The sequence below is a fragment of the Nanorana parkeri genome, unplaced genomic scaffold, assembly GCF_000935625.1.
Source record: "Nanorana parkeri isolate BGI_ZX_2015 unplaced genomic scaffold, ASM93562v1 scaffold288, whole genome shotgun sequence".
Classification (NCBI taxonomy): Eukaryota; Metazoa; Chordata; class Amphibia; order Anura; family Dicroglossidae; genus Nanorana; species Nanorana parkeri.
In genome coordinates, this window is record NW_017306556.1 from 7010 (window position 1) to 29521 (window position 22512).

General features: G+C 38.3%; 1 protein-coding gene across 18 annotated transcripts in view; it reads right to left on the reverse strand.

Annotated features, from left to right (window-relative positions):
- Positions 1-889: 889 nt before the first annotated feature.
- The window catches only part of PTPRD (protein tyrosine phosphatase, receptor type D), a 361390-nt gene continuing 339767 nt past the window's right edge, over positions 890-22512 (reverse strand). For all 18 annotated transcript variants that reach the window (XM_018557538.1, XM_018557524.1, XM_018557525.1 and 15 more), the window contains 5 exons: positions 20683-20809; positions 18536-18661; positions 14499-14653; positions 9078-9213; positions 890-2203 (listed from right to left, as the gene is read on the reverse strand). In XM_018557538.1, the coding sequence (XP_018413040.1) occupies positions 2135-2203; positions 9078-9213; positions 14499-14653; positions 18536-18661; positions 20683-20809 (613 nt within the window). In that variant the 3' untranslated portion in view covers positions 890-2134. The remainder of the gene's footprint in view (positions 2204-9077; positions 9214-14498; positions 14654-18535; positions 18662-20682; positions 20810-22512) is intronic.

Consider the following 22512-nt stretch of genomic DNA (forward strand, 5'->3'; position numbering starts at 1 on the left):
ACTTTAATAAAGTGCCTACTTGTGCTGTTCACATGGCAAGTCCCATTCCAAAATGCACTCCAAAAATTACACCTTTAGCCTTCATCCAGTGGAAGCAACCATATTGATGAATTAATTGTTATTCATAAGAACACACTTTACTAGGACCCACTTATGCCGTGGCCTACCAATATGATGGGCAGAGCAGCCAATCAATTCATTAGCACCTAGTAACATCACAAAGGCACACCAAATACCAGATCATTTTCAAGTTGCTAGATCCTACTGAAATGATAAGCTACAATAAACATTGTTACAACTCGCAAAAAAGATGTCTCCACTGTCAGCAGGTAGCAGGTGAAGTTTTGTTTTTGACAGCTGAAAGCTGAAGAAATTAGCTCTTGCTAGTATGGAAGTGCTAATAATAATTACTCATCTCCTACATACTGCTCTCACTATGAAAAAAAAATAATGGTTAATGTTACAAAAAATTCATATAAAATACATATTTCTGAAATAAACCAGATATGAAATTATGGAAAAGCAGACTGAGAAAGTCCAAAAAATAATGAAGCTTAAAAGCATTAAATATAAGGCACTCTAAATGCAAAAACGAAAAACAAAACAAAACAAAAAAGCATTTTTTAAAACTGCCATGATGCAAAATCTACATTGTTTCAAAGCAGAGCAGTGATTTTTGGCTTTGCCCTTGTGTGATATTTTTTGTTTTTCTTTTTTTTTAAACATATTTTACAAATGATATTTTTAATTATATAGCACACACAATAAATGATTGGATACAATTTGCATGAAAACTCTTTCATACATCTTATAATACAATATGTTTCTCTCCCATAAACACTGACCTTTCTTGCATGCACATACGCTGTATAATATACAAGATGGTTTATTATTGCACTAAAGGGATAAAAATATAAAGCGGCTTCATAAAGTACATACATTGGCGAGCACATAGAAATGTGTCTACCTATTTGGGTGGCTAACCTAGAATATCACTGATGTGCATTCCTCATTTCTTTCCAAATAAATGCCAAAAATAATACACATTGAAAATGTAACCTTCAGGTTGACATGAGATGGTCTTATGGGTTGTAAAAATCTCCACATTGATTAACAAAACTAAAAACATGGAAGAACAGAGATATATATATATATATTTATGTGTATGTGTGTGTGTGCTTGTGTGTGTATTTATATACATATACTGTATATATAATTTTATATATAATTATGTTTACAGCAGCTTTATACTTTGCGACTCCCTGTTGATTCCAAGCAAGATGAAAAAAAATTAGCTTGTCTTTAACTTGTTGCAAAAAATAGATATGTTAAAAATGTCATAAAGTAACAGGAAATAAAGGCTGTGATTAAAAAAATTAAAGGGATGATTTAATGTGAGGGTGCACAATATGCATAATTTTAAATGTTATAGTGTCTCTAATGAGAAGTATTACATATAACAGTTCTACCGCATAAAAAAAAATACAATTTTTGATCGAAAATAACAGTTATGCAATGTTTTATTTACTTTTTTATAAATTGTTTGTTAAAAAAAAAGAAAAGAAAGTTTACACAGTTAATAATGAAGCACAGGTCAGCAGTATCTTTACAATACTAAAAAACTAAATAAATGACTTTGATTTTCTTTAGACACTTCCCACCCATTTGTTTTACTAATGCATTATCATGATTGTTGATAGAGAAGGGTTGCTATCGCTGCAAAAACTGCACTTGTCTTAAGAAGGTGAAGCTGACGTATTTAACATCCTGCTGTTGCATTCCTAAGCTTCATCTTTGAACACTCATGCGGTCCTGGGAGGATAATGTTTCTTATTTTGCTTTTTTCCTCCCATGGCATTTGATTCCTTGAGACATGATGGTGAAATAAATCCTTCAGCTGTTTCACAAGCCTCAATTTTTACCATTTGCTTAGGTTATTGAACTGTGCATTCTTGGTCCACCCAAAAAAATAGTTTGTATTTTTCTTTATTTAATTTTATTTTTGTCTGGTTCCAATTATTGTAATTGGTCTTGACCTAGGAGTTAAATACTTCCCAAGCACACTTTATGGCTCAGAGGAGGCTCTCTGGATCTTGAAGGGCCTGCAGGTGAATTCCAGCATGGGTCAAAACTTCTACGTTGCATAGTGATCAAAGCTGCCCAAATATTCAAGCCCTGCTCGATAGCAGAACTGATACTGGTCCTAAAAATAAAGAAAATTATTTAAATCAATTGATAGTTTATATGACAGCTAAAAAAAAAAAGAATAAAAATAAAAAAGGTCACAGTTCACAAATTTGGCTTGACCACAGCACAGTAAATAAAACCCATCAAACAGAAATGAGTGTTGACTGTTGTCAGATACTACACTTATGTATCTTTCATAATTTATTTAAATATATAATTTTACTGTGAAGTCAGAGCTCCCTTTTCTTGTGATAAATATGTTTCTTGTAAGAAATATGGTCCTTGCAATTATTTAGAATGCACTAAAGAAAATAAATACCAGAAATCAAGACAAGGCTGCAGATTGTACCATTTACCAAAAATCGAAAGAGGGAGACTTTTTCATACTGGAATCTGGATTTCAACTTTCCAAATAAAGCAGGTTTGTTGATTTCTCCTAAAACATATGCCCTTTAACCCTTTCCCTGCCATCAAAATAAGGCATACAGTGGAAAAAGATTTTCCCAGCTGGCCAGCTCGGTATGCTTTACGTCGACTGCATTCAACCTTCTGCTATAGGCTCATAGTCACTTCAGCAATCATAAGCTTATAACAGAAGGGTCCCCCTGTCTCTTCTGTGTAAGTGAATAGCTATCATCAGTGGCTTTCCGTTCAAAATTAGATTTCCCCTCCCCCCACCGCTGCTCTGGACCTCGATCTTTCCTGCTGGGCGCTGGCAATCTGTTCCCCATGATCTGATCTCCTCCAGTTACTGCTGCTCTCCCCCGCCTGTATCAGCAGAGACAGTGGGGATTAGAGGGAAAATAGAGTATCCATGTATCCATGCTGCCGGCGCCCAGCAGGGAGGAAAGAACTGCGGGCGGGAAGAGTCAGGATGCAGAATTTGTATGAGCCACTCAGAATTTGGTGTGCTGGTGACATTACCGACCCTTCCCTGTACTGGATAAACACCAGGGTGATCAGTACTGATTATTCCGGTGTTTATTCATAACTAGGGAGATAGTAACTGTTTACTATCTCCCCAGTTATGAACATGAAGTGGTACACATCACTTCCTGTTTATTCATGACTGGGGACATAGTAAACACTATGTGCCCAGCTTATGAATGAACAGGTGCTCTGTCCTGTCCATTCATAACTGGGGAGGCAGTAAATGTTTCAGTCTGTGAATGAACAGGAAGCCTCTGTACTGAGTGCTTCCTGTTCATTGATGTCGATGTCAGGACCGGCTGCAGACACTCACAGTCAGAGGAAACAGTATCGAGTTGTTTCATCTGTAGCAGCTGCTGTTCCCATAAGGCAAGTGTGCCTAGCGGTACTTGAATGCCCCCAGGATTTGCACTATATGCTCTGACTGAATGAGGCCCCAGACAAGCCCCAGGTACCAAGCAGAGATACGGACTGAAGATAAAGGCACCACCAGGGTTTTCCAGAGATGAGATGAGGTCAAAGATGGTGGCTGGTAAAGGGTAATGTGGGCACGGGCTAAGGTCAGGGCAGGCTGCTGGCAAAGAGTAATCTGGGCACGAGCTAAGGTCAGGGCTGGCAGTGGGCAAAGCGTAATCCAGGGGCAGACCATGGTCATAACTGAAGAAAGATAAGCTAGTGCAGCAAAAGCTACTACAAGCACAGAGGCACAGGTTGATGATTCTTAAATAAGGTGCCACCAGAGACCAGGCCAATTCCAGAGCTGGAGGTGTGATCAGATTCAATAAGCCACAGCTGACTAGGCTAATGCTGCAGCCAGCAAGACACACAGGGACAGGATAATGAACCCACACTTAAAAGGGATGTAACCAGCAATACAGACTGTTACTTTATGAGGTTCATATCAAATCTCCATGAACATATGTATATCATTTTTGTAATTAAACATGTTGGATCGGCTGAGTCGAACTCTTTCTGCACTTCGGTTTGCTTCAGTTGGCTTCGGCTCAGCATGTTCGGGCGACCCGAAGCCGGCTGAAACAAACCGATGTACGGCTGATTTCAACTGATGTATGGCTTAAATCAGCCGTACAAGCCTGAAGTGAATAGCCAAACAGCGTTCGGCTCACTTCACTATGGGTCGGTTATTCACACGGCTGCCTTTGGCAGCTTTGTGAATAACCCTCTAAGTATCAAAGCCCCTGTAAATAAAAAAATAACCCTTTAGTGCCCCTTAGTTTAAAACATGTTTTAAACAGTTTAAAAAAAAGTTTTTAACATTTTGAAAAATTTAAAAAGATAAAAAGTTAAAAAAAAAAAGGTTTTAAAAAAATTATAAGAAAATATAGTGCTGAGGAGGCTATTAAAGTTAGGACACAAACATACCAAATTCTAAAAGTGTTCCACACTAAAATTGTGACCTATAACTCCCACAATAAACTGAAATCCCAGACATATGATATACCCTATCAATCAGGACAAATAAAATAATTAATTATGAATAACTTTCTGTTAGCTACACTAACTATGTACACATTATTATTGGCAAAACTGTGAAACATTTTTTTCCCACTTTTTTTGCATAAAAAATAAAATAAAATTAAGAATTTATAGATGCATATGTCACATCAACTTAAAGCCCATTTTGTCCATTAAAAATGGTATATAATATGTGTAGGTGCAATGAATGATGGGAAGATGGGAATTTTGGTTAAACAAACAAAGTGCAAAAAAGGCAAAATTGGGGGGCGTGGCTTGCTGGCGCGCTGCATGGACGCTTCTTGCTAGAGCTCCGTGCGGCGACGGGCCTCGAGGCTGATTAAAGCGACTTTCGGGTCTTACCCGCACCGCAATGGTCATGTAGGTGTCTGAGGAGCTTCTGGTGCCAAGTCTTCCGGAAGATATCACACACCACGGGCTTTTTCATACGGCCATCACCGGAATTGGCAGTGTTATCCATAGGTATTGAAAGACTCCCACCACAATATCGGATTTTAGTGTCCCACATTTTACTAGCGGCAAGATTAACCATAGTGCGCCATTGGAAGAGTTTAACTGCACCAAATATCTCCGAGACTGTAGCTATAGTGAATTTACACTACCAGAATGAGAGGATAATGTCGTTCCAAGATGGCTCCACTGGGCGCTTCTATAGAGACTGGTCTCTTTGGAATTCACAATCAGTTCCATAAAACCACGTGCGATGATTTATATGTGATGCATACTCTAGACACTTGGCTTCCCTTATCCCCCTCTACCTGTTCTTCTATATCTACCCCCCCCTATGATTCTTTGTTCCTGCCTGATTTACAATATATATTGTTATGGAGAACAATGCTGAAATTACTGTATCACGATAAGCTATGAGCATGGAGAAGATATGTGTTACATGTGTATTAATATCTCATAACATGTAATGAGCCTATCTGTATTGTACCAATCTTGGAAATTTTCTGGTTCTCAATAAAAAATTATTGAATTTAAAAAAGGCAAAATTGCTGCGGTCCCCAGGAACTAAACATTTTTCTAAAGCTGTGTCACTAAGGGGTCAAATAACTTACACTGTTTCCATTTAAAAAACAACATGTTTGAAGTTATATTAACCAGTTGACATCCGCGGTGTTAAACCCCCTTCCCATCCAGGCCATTTTTCAGTATTCAGCGCTGCGGTACTTTATGCCGCGAACGAGCACATATAGGCGATCGGCGGGCTATAGACCCGCCGATCGCCTATATGTGAAACACCCGGTAACGGGTGTGTGCATTGATCGGGTCTTTTCTGCCCGTGCGTGGGGGGCGCGCGCGAGCAGAAAAAAATTGCCGTCTGGAGACGGCAACCCGCAGATGCAGCAGTGCCGTCCGTCCGTTTTTTTACTACGGGCGGGCGGCAAGAGGTTAAAGAAAATAGAGCTGCATTAATCTGTCCTTCATATCTGCCTGGAGTTCAGCTTTAACAAATCAGTACTAACAAATGTTTGCATTTTTGGGGTTACCAAACCTTCATTTGCTTTTAGATCCATTGCACACATTTACTGAAATGAAAAACTGGAAATGTCTGAAAATGGAACAAAAATCAACATTTTATAAGAATAGAAAATGATGTGGAGTGGAATATATAGCTTTAGCTGTTGCTGTTTAATGTTTTCTCATGTGGAATGATATGCAAGTATAGGCATTATTCAAAAGAACAGAACACAAACAGGTTCTTCTCAGGCCAGAAGAGACAATGCCTACACTGTACCTTAAATGCAATTTAACTGTATATCTAAAGTGCACATCTTTGTTCAATTTTCTCAGTGTTTAGATAGAACCTCCAGAGGAACTTTTATTTGTATTTTCATAATGTACTTCAGAGCCCACTGAGTTGGTAAGGAAATAGGTCTCATTTTGCAAGCACTTGCAGTTTTTAGAAGACAGAAAGTGTTTCAAGTCTAATGAAGTTTACACTTCAAGGTTTTCAGCAAATATAACTTGTCGATCTCACTTGATTATCCATCCAGAATTTGTGTACTATAATAAATTCAGTACATTAATTCAATAAAGCCTTACAGCCAGCTTCTGGATTAACATAATTTTCTATATCAACAAGTACTTGAGCAAAAATGCTGTTGTGTCAATATCTAAAAGTAACTATATATAAATACAAGCATGCAACAATTCCAGCATGTGATGTAGCCAGTGCTAGGACTTATATATTGTCACAAAATGACAAAAAGTAGCATGGAAAGTTATTCTCTTGTATTTATTACTGCTATTCAGTCTGTATACAATATTGTCAGTTTATAAAGTTGCAATCTACTCATCACTGTTGCTGTGTATATAGTGTTGTATACATGCTGTACAGTATATATGTGACCCATTAATATAGTCACTGGCTGATATAGGGAATTGAATTGACTTGACTATTCTGAGGCAAATAACAGCACGAGTTGTTCAGAACCTCTGTATTAAAGAATGCATTGCTAGACACTGTTGTGTCATTGGAAGCATTTTTGTATTTTAACTTCAGCTTTCTGTTTAAAGGAGAACGATAGGGTCAGTGCTTTTCCCCATAGTTCTCCTAAGGGTAACGGGAGGACACAAACTAGCGTCCTCCCGTCACTCAAAGCTCAGTATACCGCGAGCTACAGCTCACGGTATACTGAGACGCCGCAGCCGGAACCGATCCCAACAATTATGTCTGGATCCACCCAGCTGCGTGAGTGACAGCTGGCTATGCCTATCTAGAGGCAGTGCCAGCTGTACCCGCCCCCTCCCCTGTCCGTTCTGCCAGTCTCTGTACGGATAGATCGAGAAGTGAGTGAGCGACAGTATGTGTTCGCTCACTTCCCGATCTACTGAGCCGACCCGTGACAGTTTCATTGTCACAGGTCGGCTCAGATTATGAGGCTGAGTGAAAATCACTCGCCTCATAATTCTCCTTTATTGCTAACGCGGAACTCCAGTAGTTTGTCTACTTCCACTGCCCCCCACCCTCCCTGAAGCCCCCTCCTCTGTATCTTTTTCTTTCAACTCTCTATACATACCTGTTTTTATGGAAGTCTTTTTGCAGGTCTGATAACATTGTGGGAGCTTCCTCTTGTTCCTCGGTGGGGGTGGGCCTTCCTTCTAGACTGAGCCACGCTTACATAATGATGTCTTAGTACCATTGAGTCCTGTAGTACTGTGAGTCAGCTTGGGGTTATGATGCTCACCCAGGGGGTGTGTCAACAAGAGGCTGGGCTCACAAGATATGGGCAGAATAATGCTGTTCTTCCACAAGAGGACCAGCAGCCCTGGACCAAGGAGGAAGTTTATGACAGCACTGGAGCAAGGAAAGAGTAAATACGGCATGGCAAACTTTTTTTGGGGGGGAGGCCAAAAAAAACCTGATATCTTATTTTAGATAGGCATCTTAAAATGTACAATGACATGAGATGACTGCTGCCCAGTTTGTCTGATTAGTTAGGTTAGAAAAGAGAGTCCCTGGAATTCATAATGAGTGTCTATAACACTCTTGAGAATTCCGTTGTCTATCAACACAGTAAATGTTTTTTTTACAGGTACTTATATATGTCAGTGCTTGCTACAGATTCATGTACTTGTTAGAACAGGGACATGTGTGTAGCTGTGGAGCTGTCAGCACCCTAACCGGTGATCCTGACAGTAGGCGAAGCCTGATGGGTATGCTGAGGGACTAGTACCCCATCTGGTACACTCTGCTACTGATATACAGCAGGCAGTGGCCAGATTACATAGCCAGTAACTTGCAGTTTGGCAATGGAATCCGCCCACTGACCTGATGGGGAACCGTCTTATTCAATAGCACATTATCCAATAGCACTTATCATCTACCACAAATATAAATTATGCTGTGACCAGGATATTCCAGGTGCTCTTTTAATAACTATGTGCCCCCTTAGTTTGGATCGACTCAACAAAATAGAGATACCATATTTAAAGTTTATATTGTTTTTGGGCTGCACTTTTGTTTATATTTTTACTTTTACATATTTATGCTTCCCATATGTGTGATAGAGAAGAGATGTTGAAAAGCTTTTATATTCATTGGAAGTACAGGGGTTGAGTTTAGAATAATCTATTAGTCTGTTTAAGATCTTTCATTGTGCAGGGTTTTATATATTGATAGTTTCAGAGCTTTGCACTATTTAATATTTATCATATATCATTTGTAAATATAGCACAGCAGCTTAGTAAACATTAGTGGTAGAATTTAGGGCAGAGTCATTTTGTATATATGTGTAGCCTTAGTAGCTATCAACAACAAAATGTCTAGTTACAGATAGTAAAACACCAGGAGTCATATGTGTCTAAATGGCAGCACTTCCTGCTCTTGACAGCATAACATAACACTACTATCACAATGAATAAACAGTTAATGTAGTTTAGAAGACAAAGGCAAAGAAAGGGCACACAATAATGATAACAAATCTCTTGTGGGCATTGTTAGCAGATCCACTCACCTCTGTCTGTACCATTGCAGGTCGCTGTGTTCTCAGCATTTTGACAGTCTGGAAGATATCTACAACACCTTCATATCTCATCCTTTCCAATACAATACTTAGAGTTATGAATACTCCAGTCCTTCCTACGCCGGCACTGTTAAAAGGATATGAGAATGTTAATAAATTGCTGGATGAAAAATGTTTATTATAATTATAAGCAAAGCATAAGGGTATCAAGATATTATGGGACTTATTTCACACATTGTTAATATTTTTTCCTGTCCAAGTCATGCTTGGACTTTGAAGGATTTAAATATTCTTAAAAACAGTAAAAGACCTTTAATACATGCCCTCCCTGACCTCTATAGGTAAGGAGCAATGCATCTTCAAAGTTCACAACAGAAGAACTGAAATGTCCGCTTTTCTCCCTTGTTTTTCTCTGGCAGCATGGATCTGGCACCTGCCACCCTTATATAATATAACTAATATAATATGTATAAACAACAGGAGATGTAAGCTGTTAGGAACAGGCAGACACCTGACTTCAGAGTCTGAACTTTGATTATGAATTACTCCAGAGTGCCAGTAGCTACAGAGGGGAGCAAGGGTTGTTGTAAAATGTGTTTGCTGATTGTACTTTACATACTTTAGTGACCACAGTCTGGGCACAGGTGCACTTGAACATGACCTGCATGCTGCATACATGAATAAATTGATAAGCCATATGTAACCACTAGATGCACTCCAACCACTCTCTGTCTGTCTATCAGCCAAACAATATACAATCTGATTGTACAATATCCTTTAGATTTACCATCAACTATGTAATGCTAGGCCCTACCTTATTTGATAACCATTTGAATGAATTGTTAAGGTTTGTTCTCGTATTACACAGTTTTGTAAATCTAAAGGAGAGTGTATAGGTATTGTAAAATCAGCTATATAGTGTATGGCCTTATCTATATGTGCCATTTTCAATTAGCCATTTGACTAAAAAGTAATCTGGACAGTAGGGCATGTATTGCAATGTTTTAATAAAAGAGCAGAGGCTGCTAACCTAGCAAAGGGAATGTTCACTTTGCAAAGCATATGTTCAGCTTGCAAAGTAAATTGTAGTAAATGAAGTGATGAACTGTTCACTTTGAACACTGATTTTTTGTTAGCACATGAGTGAGTATTTCAAATGAATGCAGCTTTACCTTATTTACTCACATTCCCTTTTCAAAGTGAGCAGACACTTTGCAATGTGAATATTCACTTTGACAAAGCCTTAATTCCTTTAACAAATCAACCTCAATGTGAACAAGATTATGCAAAGTTAACATTCAATTTTTAGCTAAAGCTTTGTTCAAGTAAAAAATCATATTGTGCGCAAGAAAAAGCTCTGTTTTTATCCTTTTTAATTTAAAGTGAAAACAGCTTCATCTTATTCACTATGCTAAATTAATGTTCTCTACTTCTCTCTATCCCCAGTATAATTAAAAGAAACAATAAAACCAGAAATTCTCTATTTTCCAATGCATTGCTTGTTTCACTAAATAAAAATTTAAATAAAAAGTGGTGTATTTTCCAGAGTGTGGAATGATGCCTACAAAATTGTATCAAACAATTAATTTGTACCCAATGAAGTATTATATGCTGCTGTTTTAATTAAAGAAGGAAAGCATGTCAGTTCCAAGACATTAATAATTTACCCACAGGCTACTGTCCAGTCGAAGTCGTGAGATAACCAAAGTGATTTATGAAGCCAGAGAGAATAGATAACCAATGTTTCCAGTAGACAATATAAATGTTACCTTTGATTTCTTTTAACAGCAAAAGCAAATCCAGAAAGGATTCAACTTGCCACTGGCTGTTTCTCTAGCAGACAGTGCCTTTCTATCATGTGTGTTATGTACCGTTTTATGAATATCTCACAACCTTGGCAACACCTTTCAATTTTAAGATATACATGTACATCTTATTTTTTATTATAGGGAAAACTTTATTAAAACAGTGTGGTGTCCCTAATGTACATAAAGCATGCTTTCCATGTAAACAAAGCATATAAACAGGGGCACCTTTCTGTGTTGAACAATTATTATATCTCTGAAAAATGAACAACTGTAAACAATAAACAAATCAGATTATTATTTCAGAGTGATCTAACGCTGTTTATTAAGAGTACATTCATTAAAAATTCAGAAAGCACCTCCTATCTGATGCCTAAGGTACTGGTGGCAAGAGGACAGGGGAGTTTATCAATAACACTAACCTTTGCTTCCTAGTTATCCCAATCTTTGATTGGAAGCCCTGATCAAATAGACTTGTGTATCTAAACCCAAGAACAAACATGCAATAGATTGCATATTACCAGTCCTTAGATGTGGTGGCTGCATTCGTTTTCTTTTTCTTCTTCTCAGGCTTTTTCCCCCCTTTACTTTTACCTGGTGATCTTGTGAATAACACACTTTCTGTCCTAGGGTGATAATACTAACTCACTGTACTGGATCTATAGCAAAACCGTATTGTCACCCTAGGGCAGGAGAACAAAACACCTCCCCCTCTTCTCTTCTCCATAAGATAGAGGGGTGGGGGGGGGATTCTGTAGCCTCTGGAGATAAATAGGAACAATACTAACTAATTACAGGCAATACAAAATTTCTTGCAGGACCAACAAGTATTTTTTGCACTTATTAAACAGATATAACAAAACATGTTCAATAGTATATTTCACAGACCAAAAAGAAGAAAATTGGAGGCTTATTGTTCACATACATTTTAAACTATTGTTTTGTACTTTGATCTTTCTGAGCCTTGAATACTTTTATTGGTGCAACATCTATTAAAGAAAACCTGTAGAGAGAATTTGTAGGCTGCCATTGCTCACTTCCCCCTTTTAAAAAATCTAGTTGTCTGGCTGTAATACTGAGCCATCAGCTTCAGTACTTTCTAAAGCACTGACCTGGACAAGTATTCGAATTAGAATTTCTGAAGTCATCTTTCAAAGGACTAGGGGCAAGCATATGAGGGAACTTCAAGCATGCGCTCACCTCCCTTTTTCTGCTTATCCCTTTTTAAATAGAAGTCCACATATATATTGTATGAGGGGTCATTGTAAAGAGCGATTCACAAGAGTGATTTCTGATTTTGCTCCACTAGGATATCATGTGATTTTGTGATGCTGGGACTGTGCAAATGTTTTTCTTACAGGTGAGTTTTAAATTGGGTGTTTGTAAACGTCTTTTGTATTTTTTGTTATGTTATGTAACACATATAAAATTTTTAATATTTATTTAACCTCTTGCCGTCCGCCCGTAGTAAAAAAACGGACGGACGGCACTGCAGCATCTGCGGTTTGCCGTCTCCAGACGGCAATTTTTTTCTGCTCGCGCGCGCCCCCTAGCGGGCACGCACGGGCAGAAAAGACCCGTCCAATGCGAACACCCGGTACCGGGTGTTTCACATATAGGCGATCAGCGGGTCCATAGCCCGCCGATCGCCTATATGTGCTCGTTCGCGGCACCCATCCCCCCCCCCCCCGCGCCCGCTCGGCGCTTCCGGTTTTTTTTTTTTTTTTTTTTTTCCCCCTGACCCCTCACCTTGATTCCCGGGATCCGCTGCCCCATCTTGGATCCCGGGACCGGCTCCGAGGGCGTCAGGAGGAGGAGGACGGGAGATCAGCTCCTTGCTGATCCCCGTCCGGGCTGTGAATGCAGAAGTGATGTGTGTTACATCACTTCCGCATTCACCTGTCAGTCATCTGGAGAGAGAAGAAGCTGATAAAGCAGATCTCTGCTTTATCAGCTTCTTTTGGGGTCCATAGGTGATATTAGGGGTCCTAGAGACCCCTAATATCTCCATAAAGAGGACCTGTCAGTGTGCCTTTGCTATTATATAGGGGGTTGTTATCCCCCTATATAAATAGCAATAACAATAAGTGCAAAAAAAAAATATAAATAAAAAAAAAGAAAAGTAACACATAAAAAAATAAAATAAAATAAAAGCCACATATAAAAAAAGAGGAAAAAAACCCCCCCAAAATGTTTAACTCCCCCACCCCCACGTTTACGCGCCTATAAACGTAAATACGCGTCCGGTGCCCCAGCGCGCAAAAATTACAATTGCGCTACACATGTTACATATCGCCGCGAACGTCGCAGTGAGAGCAATCATTTTAGGGCCATCAATCACTGATAACACTAAACTGATGAGCGGTAACAGCTTTTAAAGCGTCGCCTAGAGCCAATTTTGGGTATTATCGTTTTTTGAGGTTTCGCGCGCGCACGCAATTTTAAGGCTTGACATGTTTAGTGTCTTTTTACCCGACGTGACCCCATCTTTTATATTTTACCAAAAAATTGGGTAATAATAAATGTTTTATCATTTAATATAGGGGAAACTGTTTTTTTTTTTTCAATTTCGGTAATTTTTCCTTAATATAGTAAAAAAATAAAACCCCCAGTGGTGAATAAATACCACCAAAAGAAAGCTCTATCTGTCCCTAAAAAAGGGTATAAAATTCATTTCAGTACAGCGCTGCATGACGGAATAAATGTCAGTTAAAGTACCGCAGCGCTGAATACTGAAAAATGGCCTGGATGGGAAGGGGGTTTAACACCGCGGATGTCAACTGGTTAAAGAAAAAGGTAGCGGGTTGATTTAATAGAGAAGTAGAGTGTTTTTTCTGTTGTGTTTAGTTAGCTTAGTAAATAACGTGAAGCTGTCTTCCCATCAATTGTCCAACCATGTCCAAGATTTTTATTAAATTACTCATCCAGTGATTGGGTATAAGCTATGCAAAGATTTCCCTTTTTCTGATTTATAAGTAATGTAAACAATATACACAAATGCATATAGACCAAATCATTCAGGAACATATATTCGGTAATCCCACCTTGCTGTCCGTGCTGAATAAAAGTTAACCACTTCCTGCCCACAAGCTGTATAAGCACTCTCCTACACAATACCTAGTACTGAGGATGTGTTAATATATGTCATCCCTTTGACTGCTACAAGCTTAAAACTGTGTGCAGCTGCTAGCTGTCAACCCTGGTTTTCAATGGCAGTTTTGGTCCCTACTTACAAACAGGAACCCATCATGTGATAACTATGTTAGGAATAGTTGCACAGGACACTTCAGTCTATAGATGGCAATTTGCTTTTGTTAAATACTGTAACTGATACAATTCTATTATTTTAAAAAAATGAATAAACATAAATAAATATATATATATATATACATACACACACACACACACACTGTATATATACAGAGCCATTTTTTAAAATAGTGCTGGAAATAAAATTATTATAAATCGTTTAAAATGTAAAAATGATATAAGAAGCAAATTAGTCATAAAGTTAACCAATGCATACTGGTGCTCCTAAATTTGTTCTGGGCTCCTATGCTTTAAATACCTCTTGACATGACAGGGTTAAACCACTCCTAAAACATACCTGCAATGTACAGATATTGGACCATCTTGACCAAACTGTTCTTTTGTTTTATGTACTTGTCCTATGAAGTCGATAAATCCTTCTCCGGACTTTGGCACTCCTTGTTCTGGCCAGTCAGTAAACTGGAATTGTCTTACTGTCCGTGACTGACCATCCTGTAAAAAGAGGTTACTTTTCTTTAACAAACTCCATAAATCCATAAAGTGCACTGATACAATAATGTTCTAAATTGTGTTCAGGTGTGAAATGTTTAGCGTCAATAGATTAAAAACCTTCAATAATTTGTGGAGAGGCTATGCAGACCTGGCCTAGGGCAGTTACATTTTAGTGACCACCAAACTGCCTATGGTTTTATTATGATGTTTCTTATGAAAGTTATCACTGAAAACTGTTAAAGAAGTAACAGTTAGGTAAAATAAGTGGCCAAAACCAACTATAATCCTATTGGGCAAAACGAAACAGTTTCAAGGAACAGGGAAGGTAGCAACAGAATGTATCTAACTAACTAGTAAACTAAATCAGTTTTAATGTAAATTTTATGTATTTACTCAAATTTGTTCCTCATTTTTATCTCTTTTATTGAACTCAGTGGGGGTGATTTATCAAAACTGGAGCAGACAAAAACTGGAGCAGTTGCCCATGGCAACCAATCAGCTTCTCTCTTCAGTTTGTTCAGTTAAGATTTGAAAATAAAAGAGATTTGCTGATTGGTTGCCATGAACAGCTGCTCCAGTTTTGATAAATTCCCCCCACAGTGTTTACTAAATTGTTATTAAAGCTTGTTAGTGATTCTTTAAAAAAAATGGTGTTCAGGATTTCCACATTAACTTTTTGTCAGTGAGACATATAGCTATAATTTTCTAATGGAGAATTATAAAACAGTTGTGTAAGTCCTGTATTACAACACAAAAACATACCTATACATGTAAAATTTTACACATGTAAAATGATAGTACATACAAAATGTACTCTGAATGCTTTTTGCACCATTATTGATTTACTTTGATAACAATTAGCTCCTCCTTTTGTTGGAAGAAATGAGAACTTACAATTTTAAAATGCATTGTGGAATGAAGACAGAGCACAGTGAGTGACGGTTTGAATCAATAATATGTCCTTATTAAGATGGCCTTTGTTTACAGTAGGGCAAAGCCAGGTAATAGTCACACAAGGTGAAAAGGATTACAGGACTTGCCACATTAAGTTTAAATTGGTTGGAAATGAAAGCAGAGGAGTCTTAGATCAATTCTGAATGGATGAGATGAAAGGTGGAACACATCAGAAGACAAGTGAACTGTCATACCATCTGCTCACAACAAATAAAACATAGTACTTATGTTATCTATACCACACAAAAAAAAACTGTATATGTCTGTTAGTTGGCATAGAAATTATATTATAAAAAAAGCATAATCTGATATTGCCACAAATACAGTTAAGATTTAATATATTAATTTTGTATACCTCGGTTCACAAACTTAATTCGTTCCGCGATTCTGGTCGCAAACCGATTTGGTCGTGAAACAAATCAAACTGTGATCTCGACTAGAGGAAGGCATGCCCATGTGTCACCCGAAGCGAACCGAATTGTTCGCAAACAGAGACGTTCGTGAACCGAGGTACCACTGTATTTGTATGTTTTAAAACATTGCAGGACATACAATGTAACAAAACATAAACTAATATAACAAGTTTGACTACCCCCACCTAACACAAACTGGTGTGAAAGAAAAAATATTGCAATGTAAAATATTCTATAAATGAATGTCTCACTGGCCACTGATAAAATACCAGAAGCTTGCCAAGTAGGATGTCAAGTAAGTGTTTTAAAGAACTATACTTTGGTAACAGAGTGCATATAAATGGAAAGAGTGTCCAAAGACAGCTCTCCTAGTGTATAAAATTGCAGATTCTCAATGTTTTATTATGAGCTTCATTTGTATTTTTCAAGAAGGCTGAAAGCTGCTCAATTTTCTAAATATCCTTTATTTGCATGATAAGTTCATTTCTAGAATGTGCTAATGCAGAATTTCATTTTAATGGTATAAGACATCAAGTGGCTATAAGGATGTGTGAAATCATCTTTTTAAGAGGTTTTGCTATTCTTTAGATGAGAGATCCGGTGTGCTGGTAGATCAAGTAACACATCTAAGGAAGAGATATCTTAATTATGAGACCCTTCATCCAGAAATCAGATGTATGGGGACACACCTTGGAGATGTCTGACATTTTGGTCTGGTCTTGAAAACTGAGAATGCCTCCTGCCTAAGTATGATGCGCTTGGGATATATAATGTGTACAGTGTGATACAGATTTTTTTTGTACTAATTCTCAGTATTCTCAGCCATAACTATCATTGTATTCACTTGCATTGATTTACTAAAGGAGTAGAGAATATTCGCTTGCAAAACTTAATGCTCACTTAGCTTAGTAAATATGGTGAAGCTATGTTCACTTTGTATATCCTGTTACGTGTTAGAAAAACAAAAACAGGATTTTTGCTTGCACATACAGTAATTGGATGACTGAAGTGAATACAACCTCACCTGCCCATTTGTACCTCTCAGTGTGCATTTATCTGTGTATTTTCATGTACTGAGGTGTGTTGTGATAAGTAGCCCATTCAACTTAGTACACCAAGGAAAAAAGTACCAGCACTTATTTTTGGAAACTCAGCATACCGCAGCACATGTAAATGTATACATGCATTGCGGTATGCTAAAGAAAGATTGACACTATATCTGCACTGGGTGGCTATTCAAAATGAGTGGCAACAAAGAACACCACACATACACATATTGCGCATGTAAAACATGTGAATACAGCATTAGGAAATTAAATTGTGTATTGAGCACTTCGGATTATACACTAAACATAAGGATTTTAATCTATTGAAAAATGTCTTGATACAATTACATTTTTTGGGCAAAGAAGTGGATAACATATTTTCCATGTATATGTTCTGTGGCAGTGCGTGGCAATGCCAGGGTGTCTTTTGGCAATATTGTCACCCAGGTCTCTCAGCCAGTGGGGCTGAGCAGTTCCAGAAAGTGCAAACATTTACTGGGAAAGAGCTGGCTTTGCGGGTCTGCCCAGGTTTTCCTGATTTGGCTTGGGTTCCTGGAACTGGGAGATTTCAAAGAGCATTGGGAGGGATGAAATCTCCATTCCTGGGTCCAGGCTTTAGGGGTAACCAGCACTGAAAGATTGTGCACCTGGGCACAGCCCTTATGAGAAGAACGCTGGCTCATGTTCAGGGCCCTACCTGTGAGTCAGGAGAACTCCACCTAGGAGTCAGTGAAGGCCAGTGCAGCAGGGAGCTGCAGGTTTGTGCAGCCTATTGTGCGGGTTGGCACGTTACTGGGAGTTGTCTGGAGGTAACAGACAGTGGCCTGGAGGATTGAGGCCGGAGCAGCCGTGCTGCAAGAGAAACGTTTAAAGTGTTACAGGACTGGGACACTGAGGATTGGTGAGCCCATATCTGTTATATGCTGCCGCAAGCTATTTATGTTGGACTTCCTTTTACTGCCTGCCTTTTGAACAGAAAATAAAGATGTTTTGTTAATGGAAAAGCCTGTGCGAGTGCTCTGTGAGCTCCCCAACATTACAGTTCCTTCGCATTTTGGCAATCTTATGACATTTAATAGTAGACAGATTGGATGTTGGGCTTGATCCCATTGCTGTGGAGAATCATAGCTGGCAAAAGGTCCGGCTAAGTTACTGAATAAGTATGATAAGCATGAAATTCCTTGAGAATGAGGAAAGGTTGAATCCTGTGTGTAAACTAAGTAGCCTAGTTCACCAGCCAAGCAGTTCAACATTTCAATGTGTGTATGAGACAGAAATGACTGCAAGATGTCGCTAAAGTCAGAATCAGGAGTATAAGCCGTAAAGCTTGTTAGTATTTAGTACAGGATATCATGTGTAGGTTAAGCTGCATACCCATCCTATGCTTTAATGTGTTCTAATTTCTATTATTTCCTTTGCTAAAACAGACAAGCAGAATTGAGTCTTCTCATGTAGCTGAGATAACTTACCCGAGCATCTGTTACTTTAAATTCTCGGAGGATGTATTGTGGCATGTTATATTCTGCCATTGGATCCACCACAAAGTACTGATACCGAGCAGACCGCTCTGCAGGCCAATATTGATGACATTTTTCCTGGAAACATAAATTAATTAGGTAAAGGACATAATTAAAAATATAACTAAAATATGAATCATTACATGTTAAAGTGACATTAAACTCTCAGATTTTTTAACATAAAACAATACTGTAATGTGTGCCTTACTGTAATCCATGGTAGTTTCCCTTCTCTTTGCTGCTCTTCCTTTTAAATCTGTATCTGTTCTCATGCTGGGCAGAACTTCTGTTTTGCAGCAGGCTGCCTTGTCTCTGGAATGGCTACATGGTGTCTGTGTGTAGGTTTGCAACCTAAGCCAGCACTACAGGAAGAGGCACTCAGCTGTAAAGGGAAGTTCTCCCCAAGCACGAGAAGACATGAGGATTTAAAAGGAAGAGCAGCAAAGAGAAGGGAAACTACCATGGATTACAGCAAGGCACACATTACAGTATTGTTTTATGTTAAAAAATCTGAGGGTTTAATGTCACTTTAAGTACTCCTTTTTAAATTTTAAATGTCCTACCTATGAGAAGATATCACAATATATGTGCTGTTAACTTCATTAACCAGAAAGGCCTTGATCAGGTACCTTTAAACTGAAACTGTGGCCAGGCTATGGACATTCAAGTATTTACATATTCCTAACAATCAGGAAATAAGCTTTAAAACAAACCCTAACTGCAGGTATTTTGGTGCAATTAATTCTTGAATTTCACAGAAGCATTCAACTTGTTCTCTTTGCAGCTTAGCTCACCATCCTCCCTCCTCCCAGCAGTGACTAACTGCCTTCTATTGTTTAAAATAAACACAGAGCAGGTGCCCTGGGAGGGGGAACAGAGTGAGTTGAGAGGAATAATTTGGATGACTTCAGCAAAACGGTAGAAGTTTGAGAATGAAATGCTTCACAGTAAATGCAGCTACAGAGGTCAGGGAGAATTTGTTTTAAAGCTCATTTATTGCCTGTTATGAATATGAAATGACTTGAATTGCCTGACCACAAGTCACTCTACAGTCAACATATACATAAACATGGCATCCAGATGAGGCTCATTATGCACATTTCTGATGCTTGAGAAGCACTCCCTGATAACTGGAGCTTTACAGTTTACTGCATACCACTGAAAAATAATGTAAATGCAGGCAATAGAGTCTGTCTACAATAATAAAGCAGCCCTTGTACCCGTGGCTGCCTGTACTAAACAGTATAAAAAAATGGGCTAGTGTGGTCAAACATGTTCTATCTTTTTAAAGTTGGCAATCGACAAGAGCATAGTCTATTGTCTCTTGAAAACTATAGATAACAGAAAATGAACTACCTAATTTGTAATATATAAAACAATTATTTAAGTACAAGGGTCAAAAAGTAATGCCTCCATGACTGTAATTTGAGATCTATTAGAGTGACTGTGAATGTTCACGTACCATTTTATAGAGGTGTCCTTACCCCACTAATGTACGCTTTTCTTTTTCAGACTGAGTAATTACAACCATGGATCTGAGGCTAAAACAACGAGTGGTAACTGAAATTCTGTAGAAAGAGGGTTGCGCACTTAAGGAAATCCATAATCAACTAAATAATGTTTATGGGGACGCTCTAGTGGAATTTTGGTTTCTCCTTCTTGAAACTTCTTTACCCAACACCTCACATTGCTAATGTCCACTATAGCGTCCCCATAAACATTCTTTAGCTGATTTTCGATTTCCTTAGATGCACAACCCTCTTCTGCCAGAAATTCAATTGTAATTCTAATATGTTTTTCTTCATTTATCAAATGAATGGGAAATCAGCAAAAGAATGTTCGCTGGTCTCTTTCCTCTACCCACCGAAACCCTCAATGTCCGTCACAGGCCCACAGGAGAAGCAACAGGGTCCAGAGGGAGGAAGCATGATCTGGTATCTCTGGATGTAAATCACTTCCAGGTAAGTCAACAGTCAGCTAAAAAAATGTTAACACGAAGTGTTTAGAGGCCAGTTCTGCCACCAACTCATGTGCTGGTGGCAGCAAAAGGATTAATTGTTTTACTTTTATTATAAAAATAAATAAAATCATATACTCACTCTGCCCATTTCTCTGAGCTTTGTTAGCATAACAACAATGGTTGAGTTGTGTTCCCATAGCATTCTCCAGAAGTCTTCCGTTGTCTCTGCCAGGGGACCTTGTGTTGCTATATAGGCTTTTTGTTGTCTGTTTTAAGAATTTTTTTTTTTTTTTAGAAACATCTCATAAATATAAATACATGTACAATATCATAAACGGCTTCAACAAAAATCTTTACTATCTACTGAAAATATAAACATGAAACACCATAAAGCCACGTGTTCTTTACTAAAAAGTGTACTGAAAACTACAGGTTCTCTTTAGGAGCATGATAAAAAAGGACAAAAATTATAGGGAAAATATATTTAATAAAGTTTAGCTTTTTTACATGTGGTACATATTTTGTGAGATTAATTTTGAAGTTTTTGAACGTAACAAAAAATTTAGTTTTAAAGAGACAATGGTACCTTGCTCATGCAGCACAAACTAACAGTGTCTTTGAAAAGGACCCTACCCTGAGCCAGATCAACACTCCCTTCCAGTTCCTACATGTGCTGCAGATTACACTGAAATCCAAGGTGTAGACTGGTGTTGGACAATAAGGGAAATTGTGTTATCACTGTGTGATAGTGCTCAGGCCTAGTTATTGGCTGTTAGACCCAAGCATTCACTGGAAAAGGTCAGAGACTCCCTCACATAAGTGACAGAACCAGATATTGTCCTTGGCTGAGATGGAGAAAGGAGCAGCAGGGGAGTGCAGGTACGGTGAGGAAATTTGGTTTGGGGGGCCTTTGCAAAGCCACTGTCACTATGCTCTAAATGGGCAAGGTGACAGTGCCCCTTTAATGCTGTTAAAGTCAAAAAGTTTTTTACATTTAGGAAAAAGTTGGGATGGGGTTCCTATTAAATATGATATCTTAAGAGTTAATACAAAAGGATCCCATTGGAAATGTTAAATACAGCTTGTTTATTATGTCTGGGTGCACAATTAAGAGCTAGAGAACATGCCAAAAACACCAAACAACTGAATTTGTTTCTTAGATGCATTGAAAAAAGTATAACATTTGATTTTCATACATCTTTCATCCATTTAAATTACACTAACATAAGCTTTGAATTACTTAGACTAGACACGTTTTAATCTAATGCATATGCTTATTCCTGATGCTTTAAATGCAATTCCGGTCACAATATTCTTCTGGCAACTCTATCAGACAGTACAAAATATAACCAAGAAGAAATATTTGCTTACTTACTCTACTGCTATAAAAACATTTTAAGCTAGTGCAAATGTGCCCCATCCATGGCTAATAACGGTTATAAGATCTGTGCCACTTTATGAAACCTATGTCTGTGCAAATACTCCACCTTGCAACCATGATGTCATAGACCAGCACAGGACCCATTATCTTAAATACTTTATATTTGGAGGATTAGGAAGTTTTCTCAGTTTGGTACAGTGTTTCTAAACACTACTCCAGAAAATGTTAAAGCTGGCTCGACTTCACTTAATTATCTGTTTAACAGATGTATGTCTATGTGTAATGCATGCAAGTGTAATTCATGATATCTTTCAAAATGAAGAAACCTAACTATCTCGTGGTATACTGAGCTTTGGGTGACGGGAGGACGCTAGTTTGTGTCCTCGCGTTACCCTTAGGAGAACTATGGGGAAAAGCCCTAACCCCGCAGTTCTCCTTTAACGCGAACACAGACAGAAATATAATAAGGCTATGTTCACACCTAGACGTATTGAATATGCGCGTTTGTCACGCGTTTTGTGACGCACGTTTTTAGCGTGATTCGCGGGTAAAAAAAACGCGCGACACACACGCATTTCCGAGGGCTAC